We start from the raw sequence: 19334 nt of genomic DNA, 5'->3' as shown, positions 1-19334 counted from the left end.
AATTTGTTTAATGTGATCCCTGCACTTTTGATTTATTCAACGTGATCCCTGAACTGTTGGTACATATTCAATTTAGTCCATGAATTATATAAAAAAATGTTCAATGTTGTCATTCCACTATTAAACACCATATAGGCCCCGTTTGGTTCAAGATTCCCAATGCTCATTTGGCCTCTAAGTCCTGGCCAAATCAAATTGGCGTTTTTTTTTTTTACTCACTTTGGGAGATGCAATTACATTTCCAATGCTCATTTGGCCAAAGCACCTTGAAAGGTCCATTGGGAATGCTCATTTTCGAAATGCAACTGGTACTATTCATTGAACCGTTCATCTTCCCCGCAGCAGCTCCGCAACCGCCGCCAGGGCTAGCCCGACCCCTGGACCACCGCCCTGGGTCGCGCGACACCGCGACGCGCCTCGAGGTCGCCGACCTCGGAGTCGCCGGCCGCTCGACCTTAGGCGACGCCTAAGGTCCCGCGACGCGGCGGTCGCCGGGCAGCGGCGATCTCAGCGACGGTCTGGGTCGCCCGACCTCGTGTCGCTCGAGGTCGAAGCGACCCAGGCGGCCATTGTCAATGCTGCCAGCGGCGGCGCCTGGGTCGCTGCGACTCCGGCGACGCCGCCCGGGTCGCGCGATCTCAGCGACAGCCGCTTAAGGTCAGCCAGCACGGCCGGATCTTGCTCTGCTTGCATCGTAGCCCTCTAGAGACTCAATCCAAAGAGTATCTTTTTTGAAAAAAAACCCTCTCGAAGCTCATTTGTAAAAAATAACCAAACACAATTGCATTTTCTCAAATGGCTTTCAAATGATTTTTACCAAACGTCATTTGTATTTCCCAAACGACTTTCACCTAAAGGTATTTACATTCTCCAAATGAGCATTGAAATGCCGAACCAAACAGCATACTGAGACTAAATTGAATTTATACGTCGAACACATTGCCAATTTAAAAGTTCGAGGACGTCATTCACATTAAAATTTAGGACCACATTGAACAAATTAAAAGTTCATGGACCACAAAGTTCATAAATCATACGTGTCATTTTACCTTTCCGAAGCACCCCGATTGACTTGGTTCTGTGGAGTAAAAGATTGCGCCGGTGCAATCCTTTTTTGCATGGTGCGAGCGGCTTTTCGTCAAAGAAAATCACAGCCATGCTGATGTCACGGCAGAATTTCCCAGAAGACCGATCAAGAAGTTCGCCCTTTGGTTTCAATCATTTTCAGACTAAAAGCTATGTAGACAATCTGTATAAAGAGTGAGGGCATTGAATCAGGTGGCGTTGCCGACAAGATCTCAAATGATTCGGCGCGGAAGGAATCGATCAGCACACGGAGCCCGGCGTTCCTGGATTTGCAGTTGTCTCGCTGGATTTATTACAGGAAGCCCCCACATCCTCCAACTATGCGAGTACGACCCATAATGAGAATCACTTCAAAAAACAATGAAAAGCTAACGAATGCCCATTCTTATGTGAGTGTTAATTGAAAGATCTAACTTAGAAAAGAACCATGAAAGCAAAGGATTATGATATCTTATGATTAATCCCGTAAAACTTATCTAATAAAGTCATTTGCGAAATCGTTAAGCATTTGTCGAAATTAAATGAGAAACGTTCATTAAAGAGAAGACATGACGAACGAATTTCGACAAAATTGTCCAAAAAGTACTACATTTATTGTACGGCGGCCAATTCAATCCTAAACCTATCGATTAAGCCAAACGTTTTGACAATTTGCCAATTAGTCCTATACATTTCAATTGTGTCAATTTAGTCATACATCTTTTGACGATTTACCAATATAATCCTTCCAGCCAATTATCCAAATAATAGATTTAAGACTAAATTGATAAAACTTCAAAGGTTTAAGACTAAATTAACAAATCGCAAAAAAGTTTAAAATTAAATAGGCACAATTGAAATATTTAAGACTAAATTGACTACCGTACAATAGGTTTAGAACTTTTTGGACAATTATTCCAACAAATTTCAAACAAAACATGAGATAGTTTGTTGTTTTTTTTTTTTTTTTTTTGGTCAGATGATAGTTTGTTGTTTATTCATTGATTATATGTCCAAGAATTATTGTTAAGTCCACTTTCTGTCTAACGAAACTGCTCATGAAAAATCTTTTCTGAGTAGTTTCCCCCATGTAAGCGGCAACCTCGAAAGTAAAGTTCAGTGCACACATAGGAGAGAACTATAGGCCAAGGAGAAGAGGAAGGTACAGCAGAGAGAAGCTCCTTTGATGGAGGCAACAAACCTCATAATTGCAGAGTAGTTTACACAATCAAGCACCTCTTGCTAGCTTTCGGTTTGAAATACGCCCAAAAGAAAGCCTTCGGGAAAAATATAACGTGAACTTAGCGTATCGGATAATTCATCACCTTTCAACCCCAAATGATCTTTTCGCTAGCATACAATATATGACAGGCGGTATCTTGTGAATTCTCCACCATCCACTAGCCAGAATTAGCTAACCTCCGCCATCCTCTGGTCTTACAGCTGGTCTTAAGCAAATTTCAACTTCGTTTTTCCAGCCAAATCAGCATGGCAAGGGCGTCGCGCCACAGGGCATTGATCTTCAAATTGAACTTCTCCTCAACTGAAAATTGAATTTTTTGCAATCAAACTAGCCGACAGTGCCCTCTGGTTTTACCTTAATCTTGACCGGTGTTCCAAGTTTCGACTTATCCTCCATTCTAGCGATCTCAAGAGCCTTCTGGCAGACAGGAAAGCCCTGGTCGTTCCAAGATTCTAAAATAACACCTGAACCAATGCATGTTCTGTCTTGGTAAAAGGCTGCGAATTGCCCTGCTGCCAGGCCTTGATCATCTTCGGGCAACTGAACCAACGCGACATCTTCCTGGCCATTCTCACCCAATTCTAGAGACAAACTACAGTTGTAGAAACCAGGACCGTGTCTCACCTATTAATAGCAAAAGCAAAGTGAAAAACACTGGGAAAATTGTAAATACACAGTAAATGCCCAAAAAAGATTCATTGGACAGACTGATCAGTGGAGCTGCCAAACTGAGGGTGTGTCTGGGGTGACTACTTTCGATTTTCAGCCTATAATTGTAGTGTTTTGAGATATAATTCCTATTCATTACACGCCTTATATTTTTAAAACCATATAAGTTTTGTCATTTAAGGTCATTGGAAATCATGTCGAATACCTATACAATTTTTTCAACAGTTAAATAAATTTTCAGTTTTGGTGGGGAATTAGAATGAGTAAACACCTTGAGCATAATTGTTGAACTATTGTTCAATTTTAGCTTAGAAGAAAGGCCGACAGTAAATATTTCATGTCCATGCCTCGGAAAATATGGAGGAGAACCGTGAGACATCATTTGTTATCTGTTAGACAGATCCACGTGACTGGGATCATTGTACTAATTAGACCTCATTAAATGCTGATGGAATCATATTGCTAATACCGATTAGACCTCATTCAATGCTGATGGGATCATATTGCTCATTTTCCAACTAATTTTCCAACAGATCCACCTACGAAGGTTCTGCTACTACACATAACCAAGATGTGAAGAGTTGAATCGTTTACCTTGCATCGGAGCTGACTGATCTCAGTTGGAGGTGCCCCAGTAAGCCATTTAAGAGAGCCAACACGAAAAAGGCGCCTCCTTTTATCAACTGAGAAGTAATTTCGGGACACAAAAACAACGTTGTACTTAGTGTCCTTTTCCACAACATACCTGTGAAAATCATAGACATATATGACGAATTCAGAAAGCAGAAAGCAGAAAGAAGCTTCATACTTCAAAAGATGTTAGAGAGGCCATGCGAGGCAGCATCTCTGGTTAGGCCAATTGAGCTCAAAACGGTGAAATGATATGGATTAAAGAATTTATGTTGAAAAGATACTCAAGGCCCCAGATTCCTGAGCAGGGAGTAGCAAACACACTCATTGACAGATGTTGAGACGGACTTCATCTAAAATACATGCACTTAGGCTCCGTTCGTTTCGCGAAAAATGTTACATTTCCGGAAAACGTTTTCCAGGAAGCCATTTCCTGGAAAATAACACAATTTTTCGATATTCGGCTGAAATCTGAAAAAGTCTCGGAAAATATTTTCTGCTGTTCGGTATGGAAAATATTTTCCTTCATGCATTATTTTTAATAATTTTTTATTTTGTATTTTAATATTACTTTTATTTTCTTTTTTTCTCTTTTTTATTTCCCTTTCTTTCTTCCTCTGCCAATCGCCAGCCACGGCGACGGCCGGCGAACAGCCACAGGCGAGGCTCGGCCGTGCTCACCCAAGGCCGGCGACCGGCCTCGAGCAAGCGAGGCCGAGCCTCGCCTTGCCAGATCTAGCAAGGCTCGGCCGAGCCTTGCCGGTCTCGAGCTCGGCCGAGCATCGCCAGATCTGGCAAGGCGAGGCAAGGCAAGGCCAAGCTCACCCAAGGCCGGCGACCGGCCTCGGGATAGCAAGGCCGAGCCTCACCTCGCCAGATCTGGCAAGGCTCGGCCTCGAGCTCGGCCGAGCTTCGCCGGATCTGGCGAGGCAAGGCCTCGCTCGCCCAAGGCCGGCAAGGCTCGCTGTGGGAGGCGACCGGCCTCGGGCGCCGGCCTCAGGCAAGTGAGGCCTCGCCTCGCCTCGCCGGTCTCGAGCATTGCCAGATCTAGCGAGGCGAGGCTAGGCTAGGCTCGGCCTCGCTCGAGCTCGCCAGCCATGGGACGAGACGAGGGACAGGAGGACGCGCAAGGCAGCAATGGGGGAGGAGCAGACGAAGCGTGAGGCAGCAGCGGAGGAGGAGCGGCTCTGGAGATCCGGCGATGGGAAGAGGAGAGGACGATGGGAACGATGGGAAGAGGAGAGGACGGGAAGATTGGAAAATGATTTCCTTTCCTTCAGGAAAGAAAGTCATTTTCCTCAGTTTTCAAAGGCACTTTTCCATTGACCGGAAAACATTTTCCTTGACCACTCATTTTCCGACCCTCCGACCCCCGAACACCGGAAATTCCGCGAAACAAACGGAACCTTAGTGTCCAATTAAGTAGACATACCAAGGTCCTCCAGGAAGACGTAGTCCTTGCCGTTGACCAATTGTGTAGAACCAAAAGCCACGATGGTTCCCAAGGAAATCCCCAGTCTCAGCTTCTAATATGACACCCTCCATCTCCCCAATATGTCTGGCAACAAACTCACTGAATTTTATCTGCATGAGAACAGAGAAAGAGTTAATACAGCAACGAGCCTAAAAGGACATTAGCTACTATGAAAAATTAAGATCAGAAAAGAGTCCTGGCAATTTGATAGCTCAAAACCGATCTGTTTCTGCAATCGCTTGCGTTTACATTGGAATCAAACAAAATAATTTTACGAAATGATAGTTAAGGAGTTTCGGTCAAATTTTTCATCTTAGAGTTAGAAGAATTTCTCTGCTTGAAATCACAAGAAGGTGCTTCAAGTTTCTAGATAAGACTGAATACCAACGAGGCTACTTATACACACCTTCCCAAGAAAGCATATCCCTTGTGAATCCTTTCTATCTTTGTTAGGCAAATCAAATCTGGTAGCAAGTTTTCGAACTTCATCCTGCAGGGTTACTAGAGTCAGACCAAGCACTACAGAAGTAACAAAAGTCCTTAGAACTGTAAAATCTACTTTATCACGGCCAAGAACTTCTGCGAATCACACTATCAAGAGGAAAATTTCTTGAAAGATATGAAACTAACACAGCTTACTTTTGAAATACAACCAAGAGGGAAAATTAGTCGCTTCAGTTGGGCCTGTGAGAGATGCGAAAGGAAGTATGTCTGATCCTTCACCTAAAGAAACAAGATTAAAGATATCATAAATGCATGGTTTGACCAAAACAGACTTCCACAATTAACCTGAACTGCAGAATATTAATGTAGGATGTTAAATACATACCATGTCCTCTGACAAATTCAACTCAGAAGCATTATCTATATGATTTGAAGAGTGGACAACTTTTGCATAGTGGCCAGAAGCAATGAAGTCAAACTCCATACTGCTAATGGCATCCATGAAGGCACCTAAAACAAGGAACCACATTTGATTCCAAAATCCTCAAACTATTCAGACTTAGCTAGAGCTCAACTACTTACCAAACTTTATCCTTGTGTTACAAAGGACGTCAGGATTAGGAGTTCGACCACTGCGGTACTCCTCAATTATGTAAGACACCTGAACCATGAGCAAACAGCTGCAATGACTTCATTAAGTCATGCCAAGAACAGGCAGGCCAAACAAAACTAGCAAAGAAAACAACGAACGTTAAAACGGAAAAAGCAATCCTCGAAAAAAGAAAAAGGGTTTATAAAACAGAGCCATAAAAGGGTATGCCATGGCTAGATGATACATACCACATTTTTCCAATACTCATCTGTCAAATGGACAACTTCTAAAGGCACATTAACCTGCCAAAAGCCGTAGATTGAACTAGTTACAATGTCATTTCATAGTAACGAGAAAAGTATTGAATGCCAAGCTTACTACCCGTGGAAAAAACATGTATTGATGAATATGCCGAAATTCAAGAATATTAACAAGGAAAGAGACGGGTACATGGAGTGAGTGGAATTAGTCCAATACAATGCTGACCTGCTCACAAACAGCTTGAGCATACTTCAAGTCTTCTTCCCAAGGGCACTCCGACCAAAAGTTCTCGAAATCTTCCTACATAAATCAAGAATCAAAAGAAGCTCTTGTCTTCTACAATCACAATGACCACACCCGATATTCGGAGAATGCGTACTTATACGCAGCAGCTAGTGACTTGTATAAATTAAATGCGTTTATCTACAATTGCAACGCAAATCGCTAATTTATAGTACATGGGCCTCCAACTTCCGTCTTCAGTGATTCTTGGAAAGATCACTTCCACTTTCGAGTATCCGAATGTCAGGAGTGCCAACTTCTGCATTGCTTCCACTTCTTCTACTTCACGATCAACAGAAAAAATAGCCAAAAAAAAAAACGGAAAAATTGTTCCAAGCCTATAGCCTCTGTCACTTCAGGGAAAAGAAAGGGCTTACTTGGAACCAGATTTTGAGGTAGAAGGCGGTGCAGGAGTGACCGGCGGCGCGGAGCAGGCGGAGGGCGACGCTGCTGTCGACGCCGCCGCTGAGGAGGACGGCGATCCTGAGCCGCCTGCCCGGCGCGGAGCAGGAGAGGTAGGGGTCCAGGTCGCCGCGGGAGGCGGGTCCCGGGGGATCGGAGAGCCCGGTGGCGCCGGAGAGAGAGGCGGCGGCGAGGGGCTTGAGGAAGGCAGCCCTGGAGACGGAGGAGGAGGAGGAGGAGGAGGAGGAGAGGAAGCAGGGTCTGCTGAGGGCGGCGAAAATGGAGGACGGAAACGCTCCGGGGAAGAGGAGGGAGGGGAGGATCAATGGTCTCGAGATCAGTCGCAGCATCGTCGCCATTGTTGTAGCGGGAGATGCGAGGAGGGCGGTTTTGCTGGGGTTTTGGGTTTCTGCAGCAGACCAGAAGGAGGAGGAGGAAAAAGAAGGATAAAGCCTTTGTTTTTATTTTTTATTTTTTTTCCCCACACTCGAAAGGCGAATTTTTATAATTTTCTTTTCTCGTCAAAACTAATATTACTCGAATTTATATCTCATCTAACTATTTGCAAGATAGAAAAGTTTCTGAAAATTTCGGGTGCATTTGTTTCGGAAAACTTCATGATAAGAGAATATACTTTTCGAAAAATTATTTCACGGAAAATATTTAGCTGCTTAGAAAAATGAGCCGGAAAATGTTTTCGTAGTTAATCTATTTGAAAAATCGAATTTTTTTTTCAAAATATGACTAGGTATTGGCGCTTTGATCCGAAACTCTACTTTGGGCAGGAAAACTCGAACACTAGTTCTCACGTCCTGGTGTTCAGGACCAAGTCTACAATGCCTAGGCCAAGGTCCATCGAGGCCAAGCCTGGGACCCCGGTGCCTCAACTCCCACTCTCGAGTCTATCGAGGTTGGGCCCGAAGCCTTGGGGCATGTGCTCGATGTCTTGGCGAGTAGGAGTGATCTAGGGTAGGTAGGGTCCAGACCTAAAACTCGGAACTTACCCTGTCATAATCGGTTCCTAATTTTTAGAACTTGAAATCTATCCTATTTTCTTATAGACCCTATTTTGAAACTTATCCTGTTTTTCCGGTCCGGTTCCAGGGTCTATCCGAGAACCTATTTATTTTTTTTTTGGTTCCTTTTCAAGTTTCATCTGTTCGCACAGCATCTACACTCAAGAACGCCACCACCTACCACCACAATAGACACTAACCGAGGGCCACCACGCACACAACACGGAATAGGCGGAGACGAGATAAAACGAGAACACGAGCAATGACATAATTCATCAAAGGAACAAAACAACACGCGGGCACTTAGATTTGGCCAAAAATGAAGAACACGAGGACAAAACTAGTTCAGGCATTTCGACGAACAGATGGGGTGTGCCAACTAAGAGAGAAAAACCAAGCTGATTTGAGGCTTCGACTTGTGCCGAGACTCACAAACAACCCAAAACACCAACACACAGACGGAGGGGCCGGGACTCGCACGAACTAGACGACGACGAAGTCCAGTCCAACGAGCCTGAAAGAGGGCACGAAAAGGGGTTGGCCGCAGGTCCCTACACAGATTTGACCAAAAAGGCGCCGGCGACCAACTGGGTTGCGTTCCTACAGCCATGTGGCGAATGAGAAGGTGACTCGTGAAGAGAGAGACAGAGGAGGTGCTCGCGACTCTAGTCTAAAGTGATGCTAGGGTTTATTTTTACATTAGCTTAAAATCGATTATAAAACCGGTTTGGTTCTCGGATGGGTTTTTACTTGGAACCAAGAACCGGACCGATTCCCGGACCTATTTTCGGGTGGTCTAGTCCAGTTCTTGAATAAACTCGGTCCGGTTGCACACCCCTACTGGCAAGAGAGCCTAGGTCCATAAATGTCATGCTTGGGTTTGATCCCTAGCACTTAGGTCTGAGTTCACAAAAGCCAAGCGCAAATCCTTGGACTCAAGTCCTTTTTTAATGAAATATTCAATCTTACAAAAAAAACATTTAAAAATAGATTTTCTTTTCCTTCTTTTTCGATCGATGGCTGGCCACGGGCAAGGGACGAGCTTGCCCAAAGCTAACGAGGCTCGAGCTTGCCAGTTTTTGGCGAGTCGAGCCTTACTGGCCTCGGGCAAGGCTCCACCTCACCAAATCCCCCGAGGTCGAGCTTGCCCAAGGTCGGTGAGTCGTAGAGCTTGACCTCGCCAACATCCAGTGAGGCCTTGAGCTTGCCGATCTAGCGAGGCTCAAGCTCAAGCTCATCTATGGCCGACGATCGGCCAAAGAAGAGGGAAAAAGAAAAAGAAAGAAAAGAAAAAAAATTAAAAATTCAAATTTCAAATTTTTAGTAAAAAGAAAATAAAAATAAAAATTATTAAAAGGATCATACGGAGGAATATCAATTCAAACTTTCCAAACCAAACAACGGAAAATACTTTTTGCAGTTCATTTCGGGTTGTAGCCAAACAACAAAAATATTGTGAAAATGACTTCGTAGAAAATATTTTCCAAAATATAAATGGATCTTAAGTTTCAGCGTTTGAGCAATCTAATCTTCAAAATTTTATTTTGTACAATCAAGTTTTCTAACTTTATTAATTTGTGCAACTTAATCCTCTATTTTTTTTCTTCTGTACAATTATATCCACAATTTTCTTGAATTGTGCAATCAATTGCTTTATTTACCTCCAATAATTAATATTGTCAAATTAAGATTTCTTTTTTTAATATTTTTTTGCCACTGATTATCCAATCTTTTAACATCAAATCAGCTTAGGGTGTCATTATTCGGCACATGAGCAATACTAGGTCATTAATTATTTTGATGATTTAGATAGAGGGATTGATCGAATTGACTGCACAGGTTGAAAAAATTCTTGGACCATATTGCTCGAATTCAAGAAATCAAAAGACTCAATTGAACAAAATAAAGTTTAGAAGGCCAAATCGTACATATGTCGAAACTTAAAGAACTAAACCCGTACTTAACTCAATTTTTATACTTAAGTTTTACGAAATGCTCGTGTCATTTGTTAGCATACATTACGATAATATGATATGATTAAATGGATAAGATTGCAATTTAAACTTTCGCAATAATTACTACTTAATTCCATAAACTTGAATATTTCATCTTACAATTACTTAAAATTTAATGCTAAAACTAACCAACAACTACTCTCTCCCGCTCTCTATCTCGAGACACATTTAATTTTCTTTTCTTTTACCATCATATCCTCACAACAAAAATAAAGTCTAATTTTAAAGGGTCAAATAAGTCAGATTACTCTATTTTATTTTTTTCACAATTATTCTTAATTTTTTGGCAAATTCGTACACGTGTGTATTTATTTTTCTTGATTGCAGTGGAGATAATTAATAATTTATTCGTCTAGCAAATAATATTTTTATATTTGATTTTGGGAAAAAAACCATCAAAAACCCCAAACTTTGTTACCTACGACACATTTACCCCGAACTTTTTTCTGTGACACCAAAAATCCCAAACTATGCTATTTGTGACACATTTACCCCAATGTATTTAGTCCATGGGCATTTTCGTCTTTTTTTCTTTCTTTTTTTCTCTTTTTTTCGAGCGAGGGCGGGGTTTTTGGTGGTTTTTTCCCTTAATTTTGTATGAGTAAATAAATATCGATTATTGCTACTAAATGGGGGGACTCGAGAGCGAGAGAGAGAGAGAGAGAGCGGCGGCGGCGGCGGCGGCGGCGGCCGGCGGGTGGCTTGAAGCGCGGCGGAAATTTCCACTTCCGACCACCGGGTAAGACAATTCCAGCCTTGGTTACGTTGATTTCGGAGGTTCTGCTGTTGAAGTTTCAAGCTTTTTAGTCTGGGCCATAACGAGTTTTACTTCGCCGGCGCATTTCCGGCGAAGTTCCGGCTGAGCCGTGATTCGATGGTCGTAATTGAGCTCTGCATGTCGCCATTTGATCCCGTAGGATTAGAGGGCTGATCGTGTCCGGTAGTAAGTCCTCGGAAATTTTTGCGACGACCCAAGAATCGCTTGAATGATCCGTATGGCGAGAATGGAAGCCACAAGGTTGGTCGTGCAAGGTGGGTTTCATAGTCCAGTAAACCCAGCACTGCGTTGGCTCCGCATGCGGCTTCCTCAGGGCTTGTATTGATTAGCTGCACTCCTATTTTGGCATGGTTGACATATATTGTTCAATCGACATGGGTTGGAATCATTCAAGTAAATTTGAGCAATTGAAACTGTGGGCGGGCGGGTGGGGAAACACATATATGCATGGGAAACAACTAAAACGTTATAAATCATCTTTTGAAGAATCTGAACCTATTTGGAAATGTATGTTAGTACGCACTTAATTCGAAAAAAGCTTCCTTTTCGAGAAAAAGAATTCTAGGTTAGTTTGTTGACGTACGAGTCTAATTGTGTATGGCTTTAATTTTCGTTGTTTCATTTCCTGTCTCAGTTGGTGTCGGGGCGCGACTTTTTTCTTTTTTAGGTCCCGAAGTCAATCATGATCGGGTTTTTTGTTTAGCATAGAGCTCCTGTTTCATCAGGCAATTTCCTACGTGATGATAAAGCTATGCATCCTTGCAGTTGTTCACTACCAATTGCTTCATTGTGTTTGATCCATTTTGCTCTCTGTGGTCTGGATGATTCTGAGGCCATTTCTCGAGTGGGCATATGCATTGTATCTGCATGTTGAAATTGCTGGAATCGGCCCTTTTTTTATGTGGATAATGCCGTTCAAATTTGAGTTCAATTTCCAGCGAAGATATATGCATCTTGTGATTGACATGAAATGTTTAGCAATATAGTTAGTGCTATATACATCCGAGATTTGGAACGATGGTAGCTACTTTTTCTGTCCTATTTTGTCACTTACAGAAGCCAAGTAATTGCTTGGCTATAGCAGACAGCGCAATACAATTTCAAGAAGATTACTTTGGTGCCTGATGGGGAAGATTTCATTGATATCATCCTCTCTCGTGCACAGCAGCAAACAACTACAGCGGTTTGCACAACAGAATTTTCATGAGAAGCTCTAAGTGTCATCGAGGAGTTTCTCTACTGAATGATATCTATCCTTTTTATGGTGATCTTCTCCAGGTGCTTTACAACAAGGATCACTACAGGCTTGCTCTTGGGCAGATTAACACAGCAAGGAACCGTATTAGAAAGGTTGCTAAAGGCAATGTTTAGCTGTTGAAGTATGGTGACTCACTCTACCGATGCAAGTCTCTAAAGGTTGCTGCTCTTGGGAGAATGTATACTATGATTAAGCGGCTTAGTCTTAGTTTGGCTTATCTAGAACAGATTAGACAACGGATGGCTAGGCTGCCTTCAGTAGATCCAAATACACGGACTATCCTGATTTGTTGGTACCCAATGTTGGCAAGATCTCTTTTATGAATATCACAAGGGCCAATGTTGATGTGCAACCTTATACTTTCACAACTAAGTAACCCTTCGGGGGTCATATTGATTATAAATATCTTAGGTATCAAGTCATTGACACTCCTGAGATTCTGGATCCCCATTTGAAGATCGTAACACTATTGAGATCTGCACTATTACTTGTTTGGCTCATCCACGTGCTGCTGTATCGTTTTTCTTAAATAAATAGGGGTCTTGCGGATACGATATTGCCCAGCAAGCAGATCCCTTATACAGCATCAAATTGTTCTCTATGATCTAACCTTGACAATAGTCTGCAACAAAACTAATCTGCCACCCCTGGAGGGTATCTCTGAAGAGGACGTGAAGTTGGTTTTGGACATGAAAGCTGAAGCTATGGAAAGTGTGGGTCAGGCAGGTGAGGCCACAAATGAAGAGGGAGTGTTGCTGAAGATAGAGCACTTTGACAGAGGATGGTGTAATTGTTGTGAAGAATGCAGATTGGGAGAGTGAAAATAAAGATGATTTTGCAAAAGGATCGACTGTCTGAACAGATTTCACATTGTGATACCAAAGCCAGGTGACCAAAAGGAAAGACCGCCTTGCATACCACAGACAGTATTAGAAGCTAGAGCTCAGAAAGCAGCAGAGAATGCGAGAATGGAAGCTGAAAAGGATTTGGAGAATGATAACGGTGGTGCCAGTATTTGCTAGTTCGAAGAAGAACCATATTTTGGCTAATGAAGAGTCAAAGACGTGGGCATGACATAGCTGACTTTTGGATCCTGATATTTTACTAAAGCTTGAAGAGCTGGAAAGAGAAGGGTACACCAGGCAGAGGAGGAGGAAGATGATTTCGAGATAATTGGAAAAGAATTGAACCTGGAAGAGCAAGAAGCGTTGGCTGAGAACAGAAAGAAGAAAAGCTTGCTCATTCAGAAACACAGGGTCATGAAAAGTAGGTCAGAGACTAGGCCAACTTTATCGAGAAAGTTTGACAAGAACCGTGAGTTTACACTTAGAGGATGGGCAGGCAGCTATCAATTCTTGGACTTGACCCCAGCTTGGCAACTGAGGTGGCCAAAGCGGGAGGGGTTGCCCCAGAGGGGTGATGATGGTGGAGGGACGCTATGGATGTGGACTTAGACCAATCCAATAAGAAGTTGGGAACGAGGTCCAGGTGAAGGTTTTTTAATGTACCACTGGAAATTGGAAAGAATGCTGGATTTAGTCATGCCGGTACCGGGTCTTAAGGACTCCAATTAAAGGGAAAAGCTTTTTAAAGCTTGCGAAGAAATATGTGAAAAAGAGAAACAAGGATGCTTGTCGGGGAGAGGCAGACAGAGCTATTCCCTCCCTCAAACCAAAACACTTGTTCTCCGGCAAACACTCAATAGGGAAGACCCAAAGATGATAGAATTTCAGGTATTTTATACTGATGTACATTTAGACTTTAGTTCTAAGATAAATGTAAAGCTTCCTGCATTAAGCATTTTCTGAAGATCAGTTCATGTTATCTACATCTTGCCTATCCACCTTCTAATTTAATTAGGCCACTATTGCGGATCTCTTGTTAATTGTTATTTATGAGATGCCAATCCTTATTTTTGGTTAATGGCTCAATTTGAGACAGGTTCTTCCTGTCGTTGATGTTTCATTTTTTTTGAATGGATGGGAGCATTCTCAGCAAAATGCCGTATGGATCTTTCAGGGAGAGATTCTCATGTTTGTCTCTTGGGAGCGCTTGGCGTCTGTCGTCAATTGCTTTGTCGGAATGGAAGTTCTTCTGGGTTCTTCAGGTTTCTCGGTAAAGAGTTACAGGTACGTAGATTCCACCGTGGTTTGTATAGTCCTTAGATGGGGATTGGTCTTTATTTATCGTCGTCACTTTTTATGTTCTTCTTGAGGATCTCTTCAGTTCAATTTCTTTTTCTCATCCTGTCCAATATTGTCCTGATTGGAATCCGATCATACTTATTATGCTTTCCCGTCTTGGTGAACAAGAAACTTGGGGATAGTTTTCAGGCATTGTCTCCATGGTCAATGAGCTACAAACTAATGCAGGGTCATCACTGACCATGGCATTCAACCACTTGCTTTCTGATGTCCCTCAGAGTTCCAATCTTCCATTTCTCAAAAGAGTCAAAGTGGTGAAGCTTTTTGAAAAGGTTAAGTGCTTATTGCATATTCCCATTTTAGACGCTGTTTTAGTGCGTTTTCATGTAGATATTTTATAAGGGTCAATATCATTGGTGGTCTATGAAAATGGTTAAGTGCTTATTGCATATTAGATGCTCTTTTAGTGCGATGTAGATATATTATAAGGGTTTATATCATCGGTGGTCTACGGACTTTTGCCTGAAAATTGAAATTGTACCTCTACTTTGTTTTTTTTTTTTCCTCAAGAGCATCCTTTTACATTTTAAGAAGTGTCACTGTTAACCTTTCGATTATACTTTTTCTCTTACCGGTTGTTTAACTGACATGAACGTCGAAATGCACGTGTCATGTTATGATACGCTCAAAATTATTATGTGGCGCAAAATTGTGTGTGTGTGTGTGTGTGTGAGAGAGAGAGAGAGAGAGAGAGAGAGAGAGAGAGAGAGAGAGGTTGTCCACCAAAACTGCCACTGTCGCTCGCAGTGACCATATTCTTCGAGCTTGAGCTCGCGACCTTCATGGCCAAATCTATTTCCCCGGAACTGCCATGGCCGCAAGCTCAAGCTCCAAGCTCCTTGTGACCATGTTCTTCGAGCTCGAGCTTGCGACCTTCATGGCCAAATCTAGAGCTCTTGGGATAGCCGCTCAATTTGCACTTGCGGCAACCATGGCCTCTTGATTTGCGCTTGCAGCAGCCATCACCGCTCTAGCTTCGAGCTTGTGGCCATGACTGTGAGAGCTTGGGCCTTGCTGCCATGGACATCTGGAGCTCGTGGCCGTGGATGCTCAAGCTTTGAGCTTCCGGCAGCCATGGCTGCTCGAGCTCCACTCGCAGCTATGGATGCCAAATCACAAGCTCATGGACGCCATGACCGCTCGAGCTCGAGCTTTGGCTTGCGGCCACTATGGCCGCTCGAGCTCGAGCTCGTGGCCACAAGTGGTGGTCATGACTGCACAAGATTATGACGGGGTTTCTTGTTCAAGAATCCTGGGCTCGAGGACCTAACTTTGCAATTGTGGGTGATGGTGTAATCCTCTGTAACTTCACCTCCACCTACTCACTCAAGGACCTAAATTTGCAGTTTTACCTAGAGCATGGATTGTCGTAGGAACTTGTAGTGGGCTTGTGGCCACGGAGGCTGTAATTGGGTTAAGTCGAGACGAGAGGCAAGGGTACAGAGGAGGGAGGAGGTCTGTAACTTCACCTCCACCTACTCACTCAAAGGCCTGAATTTGCAGTTTTACCTAGAGCATGAATTGTCGAAGGAATTTCTAGTGGGCTTGTGGCCGCGGAGGCTGTAATTGGGTTTAGTCTTGATGAGAGGCAAGAGTACAGAGAAGGAGGGAAAAAAGGTCAGTAACTTCACCTCCACATACTCACTCAAGGGCCTGAATTTGTATTTGACCTAGAGCATGAATTGCTGTAGGAACTTGTAGTGGGCTTTGTGGCCACGGAGGCCGTACTTGGGTTAGTCGAGATGAGAAGGAAGAGTATAGAGAAGGAGGGGAAGAAGGTGAAGGGGCGAAATGACTGTAGAGAGTCAAGTCAACTTTGGTTTGTAAAAGAAAGAAAAACCAGATCGGCAAGATTTCCAAGTTTGGTTTGAAAAAAAAAAGAAAAAAGAACATCTACGTCGGGAACTATTCTATGTCAAAAACGCCACGTCTACGATTTGCATCATTGGCGACACTTTTTTAAAAGTGGATGGACCCATTTGAATGAAAAAGAAAAGAAAAGGGACATTTTTGAATTTTCGGGCAAAAGTACAGAAACCATAGATGATTCGCTCCTTTCTAAGGCAACCAAAAACTATGCTGTGGTTTGCTTATTTGTAAGGCAACCGAAAACAGATGGGCGTTGTTATTTGCTTATGTTTTTTATTTATTTATTTGTCTACTTTTGGGTGTTGTCCAGCAAAGAGGAGGAGGACTGGGAAGCTTGGAACGGAGAACAGTGCACAGAAAGAATCGAAAAGGCGAATATGCTTTGCAGGATTTCCCTTGTGTCTTGTTCCACCGCCCCTCTGAATCTGTTCATGTTGTGTGAGCAAGTTTCAGTAGAACACAATCGAGAGTAGGGTAATTTCCATGTTCGACACAAAATAATGAAAATATGACCAAGATGAGCAATTCTTTTGGTGGCTAGGCTTCCAAATTGTGAGCAATGGCATGGCCTTTCACAACTTATATTCAAGAAAAACCCAGTTGAAAAGCACTCGTGAATAATCGATCGTGAAGTTTCTCCTTGTTCTCGTTTAATGGTTTAGTTAAAAATTCGTGCAGCGATCGACTTATCTCGCTGTTTAAGCAAATCGAGGCCTTCAACAAAAAATGAACGACATGAGGCTCTGCTAATCCTAGTGAATGGAGTCTCACTCTTTTGTTTTCTTCCTTTTGCTAGGAAGTTCGTTAGTGAGAGAAGCTTCTATGTTCCACTAGACTTGAAAGCAGCACTTGTTTCCAAAATCCACGGCAATCATGGAAAGTCTCCGAAGTCAACCCAAAACATTAAGACATTTGGCCATGTTGTTCTCGTGAAAAATCCGTAACTTGGAACAAACCTCAACTCGCCACGTATGTTCTTCTCAGTTCATCATCCTGCTCGATCCACAGCGTTTCGTCTTTTGGGCTCACAAGGCGTACTTCGACAATTGATTGCTTCCCCCTTTTCTTATCTTCTAACATTATAGCATTTTGGAAGCTTTTTGCACCTCCCCTTTGAGGCTTTTTTGGGGAACTTAGGAGGGAACTTAGGAGAGAGAAACATCACCATGAGAAGAAAGGAGGGAGAGAGAGATCGAGCAATGATGCAAAAGAGCAAAAGACAAATTGTGGCACAATTGCGTTGGGATGCAGCCGTCACATGGTCCTGTTTCTTTTGTCAGATCTTGAAGGAGGATTGTAAAAAATTTCCTCGTAGCCGGACCCATCTACTGGTTTATTGAGTAGATTAACATAATGCGTAAGGTCGTTTGATGCTATCTAGGGATTGTTCATTCAAGAACTGAGCGAGACCCGTGTGTGGTAATCACCAATCATATAACCCCTTGTATCTAGCTTTTTGTCAAATTGCCAATGTAATGTCAAAATGTCCCCATCGTCACCTCAACTACCATGACGAGATGTAATTTGTTCACTGGCATGGAATTTTGTGCAACCCTTTTACTCATTGGGCGACAAGAAAGAGGGAGATAGAGAGATGGCGAAGTAAAATCGATACGTAGGGTGAATAAAATACGGCGTTTCATCATATATCATTATTCGACGGAGGATTAGGGTTCTTAAACAGAGAGACTTACATCCACCGGTCGTTCCCGAGCCGATATCCTGAGTGATAAACAGGCTCGGTGAAAAACGGGTGCGATCGAAATAACCGGCAGCTCTTCATAGGAAGCGATTTTGTCCCAAGAAAATGTTGTTTAACGTCGGTGAATATCTCGTCGTGTCAGTGAATAGGTTGTCGGTTTTTTGACGTGCGTTTGTCACTTGTCAGCAAAAGAAAATTTGACGAGTGAGGATTTTGCTTCCAAAGAAGGTTGCCATGGCGATAAAAGTCAATGATTTCGATGCCCAATTCTTTTCATCTTTTCCTCATAACGGTTCTTATAATGTTACTTGCGGATTAAATAATGCACGTAAACAGAAAATGCAGCCGTGGATTACAGTTGTCCATTTTTTTTTGGTTTACTTTGGAATCAATTCATCGCACAATTTTTCTTCCTCTCTCTCTCTCTCTCTCTCTTGCTTGTAACACACACAGCACAGTGTCTCATGGAAAAGGTGGCTCGCGTGAAACATGTCCTATAAAATAATCAAGGACGAAAACAAAACAAATCATATATTACCAATCTTTTTTTAGGTCGTTCCAATCCATAATAAACATATATATATATATTATAAATTAAATAAAAACAAGAGGCAGCTCCTGAACGATTTCACTCTCAACAAATGCTCTCGTGCAACGCGTGCTATATGAAGATGAAGGAGGAACACAAACAAATCACATGTCACCAATTTTTAATTATTGTCTAGATCATTCATTATATATATTAATACATATCATATGATAACAAGACGCAGCTCTTGAACGATTTCACTTTCACATATGCAAACAACGAACTATACAACCATTTTACGAAATAGACTTATTGTTATGGGATTGTCTGAATTCGATATAAATGACAAACTAGCGAGGTAGATGAGAAAGCTCCATATTTCTTGTATTAAATCTATGCATATATATATATAATTGCATGGGAACGGAGAAAATCTTGTGCATGATGGACTTGTGGAGTATGGTAAAGGAAAGGGCAAAAGGACACTACAAGTGCCATAAGTTGTGTACAGAGGACACTTTGGTGCCATAACTTTTTTTCGGAACACTTTGGTGCCAAATCGGAGGAAAAGAGATCACTTAAGTACCAATTTGGCCGAAAATCCGACGTGGCTTTTTTTATTAATTTTTGACGCCGACGTGGCTCGCCGGAGGATGAGTCAGCGTATACAGTCAGCATTTTTATTTTAAATAATTTTTTTCCTCTTCTTTCCTTTTTCCTTTCTTTTCTTTTTTTTCTTTTCTCCCCTCGCCGGCCGGTTGCCGGTGGCCGGCCCGACCACCGGCGAAGCCCGAGAAGGGCTGGGCGAGGGTTGCCTTGCCCATGGCCGGCGAAGGGCGGCCTCGCCTGTCGCCGGCGAGGGTCGCCTCGCCCAGATCTGGCGAGGCCGCCCCTCGCCGGC

General features: G+C 42.7%; 1 protein-coding gene and 1 pseudogene across 1 annotated transcript; one reads left to right on the top strand and one right to left on the bottom strand.

The window, feature by feature from the left end:
- Window positions 1–2228: 2228 nt before the first annotated feature.
- LOC115679288 (uncharacterized) lies at window positions 2229–7518 on the bottom strand. Its single transcript, XM_030602889.2, is given in 12 exon segments — window positions 2229–2932; window positions 3572–3722; window positions 5040–5191; window positions 5488–5571; window positions 5721–5804; window positions 5911–6035; window positions 6108–6186; window positions 6366–6419; window positions 6604–6678; window positions 7038–7216; window positions 7219–7255; window positions 7257–7518. Coding segments are annotated over 12 exon segments (1482 nt in total). The 5' UTR covers window positions 7422–7518; the 3' UTR covers window positions 2229–2635.
- A 3579-nt stretch (window positions 7519–11097) lies between these two features.
- LOC115679251 (nucleolar GTP-binding protein 1-like) lies at window positions 11098–16812 on the top strand (annotated as a pseudogene).
- Window positions 16813–19334: the final 2522 nt, after the last annotated feature.

The sequence above is a fragment of the Syzygium oleosum genome, unplaced genomic scaffold, assembly GCF_021117445.2.
Source record: "Syzygium oleosum isolate NSW1041296 unplaced genomic scaffold, Sole_v2.1 Sole_v2.03, whole genome shotgun sequence".
Classification (NCBI taxonomy): Eukaryota; Viridiplantae; Streptophyta; class Magnoliopsida; order Myrtales; family Myrtaceae; genus Syzygium; species Syzygium oleosum.
Note: the sequence above shows the minus strand (reverse complement) of the source record. Positions and strands in the feature narration are given on the sequence as shown.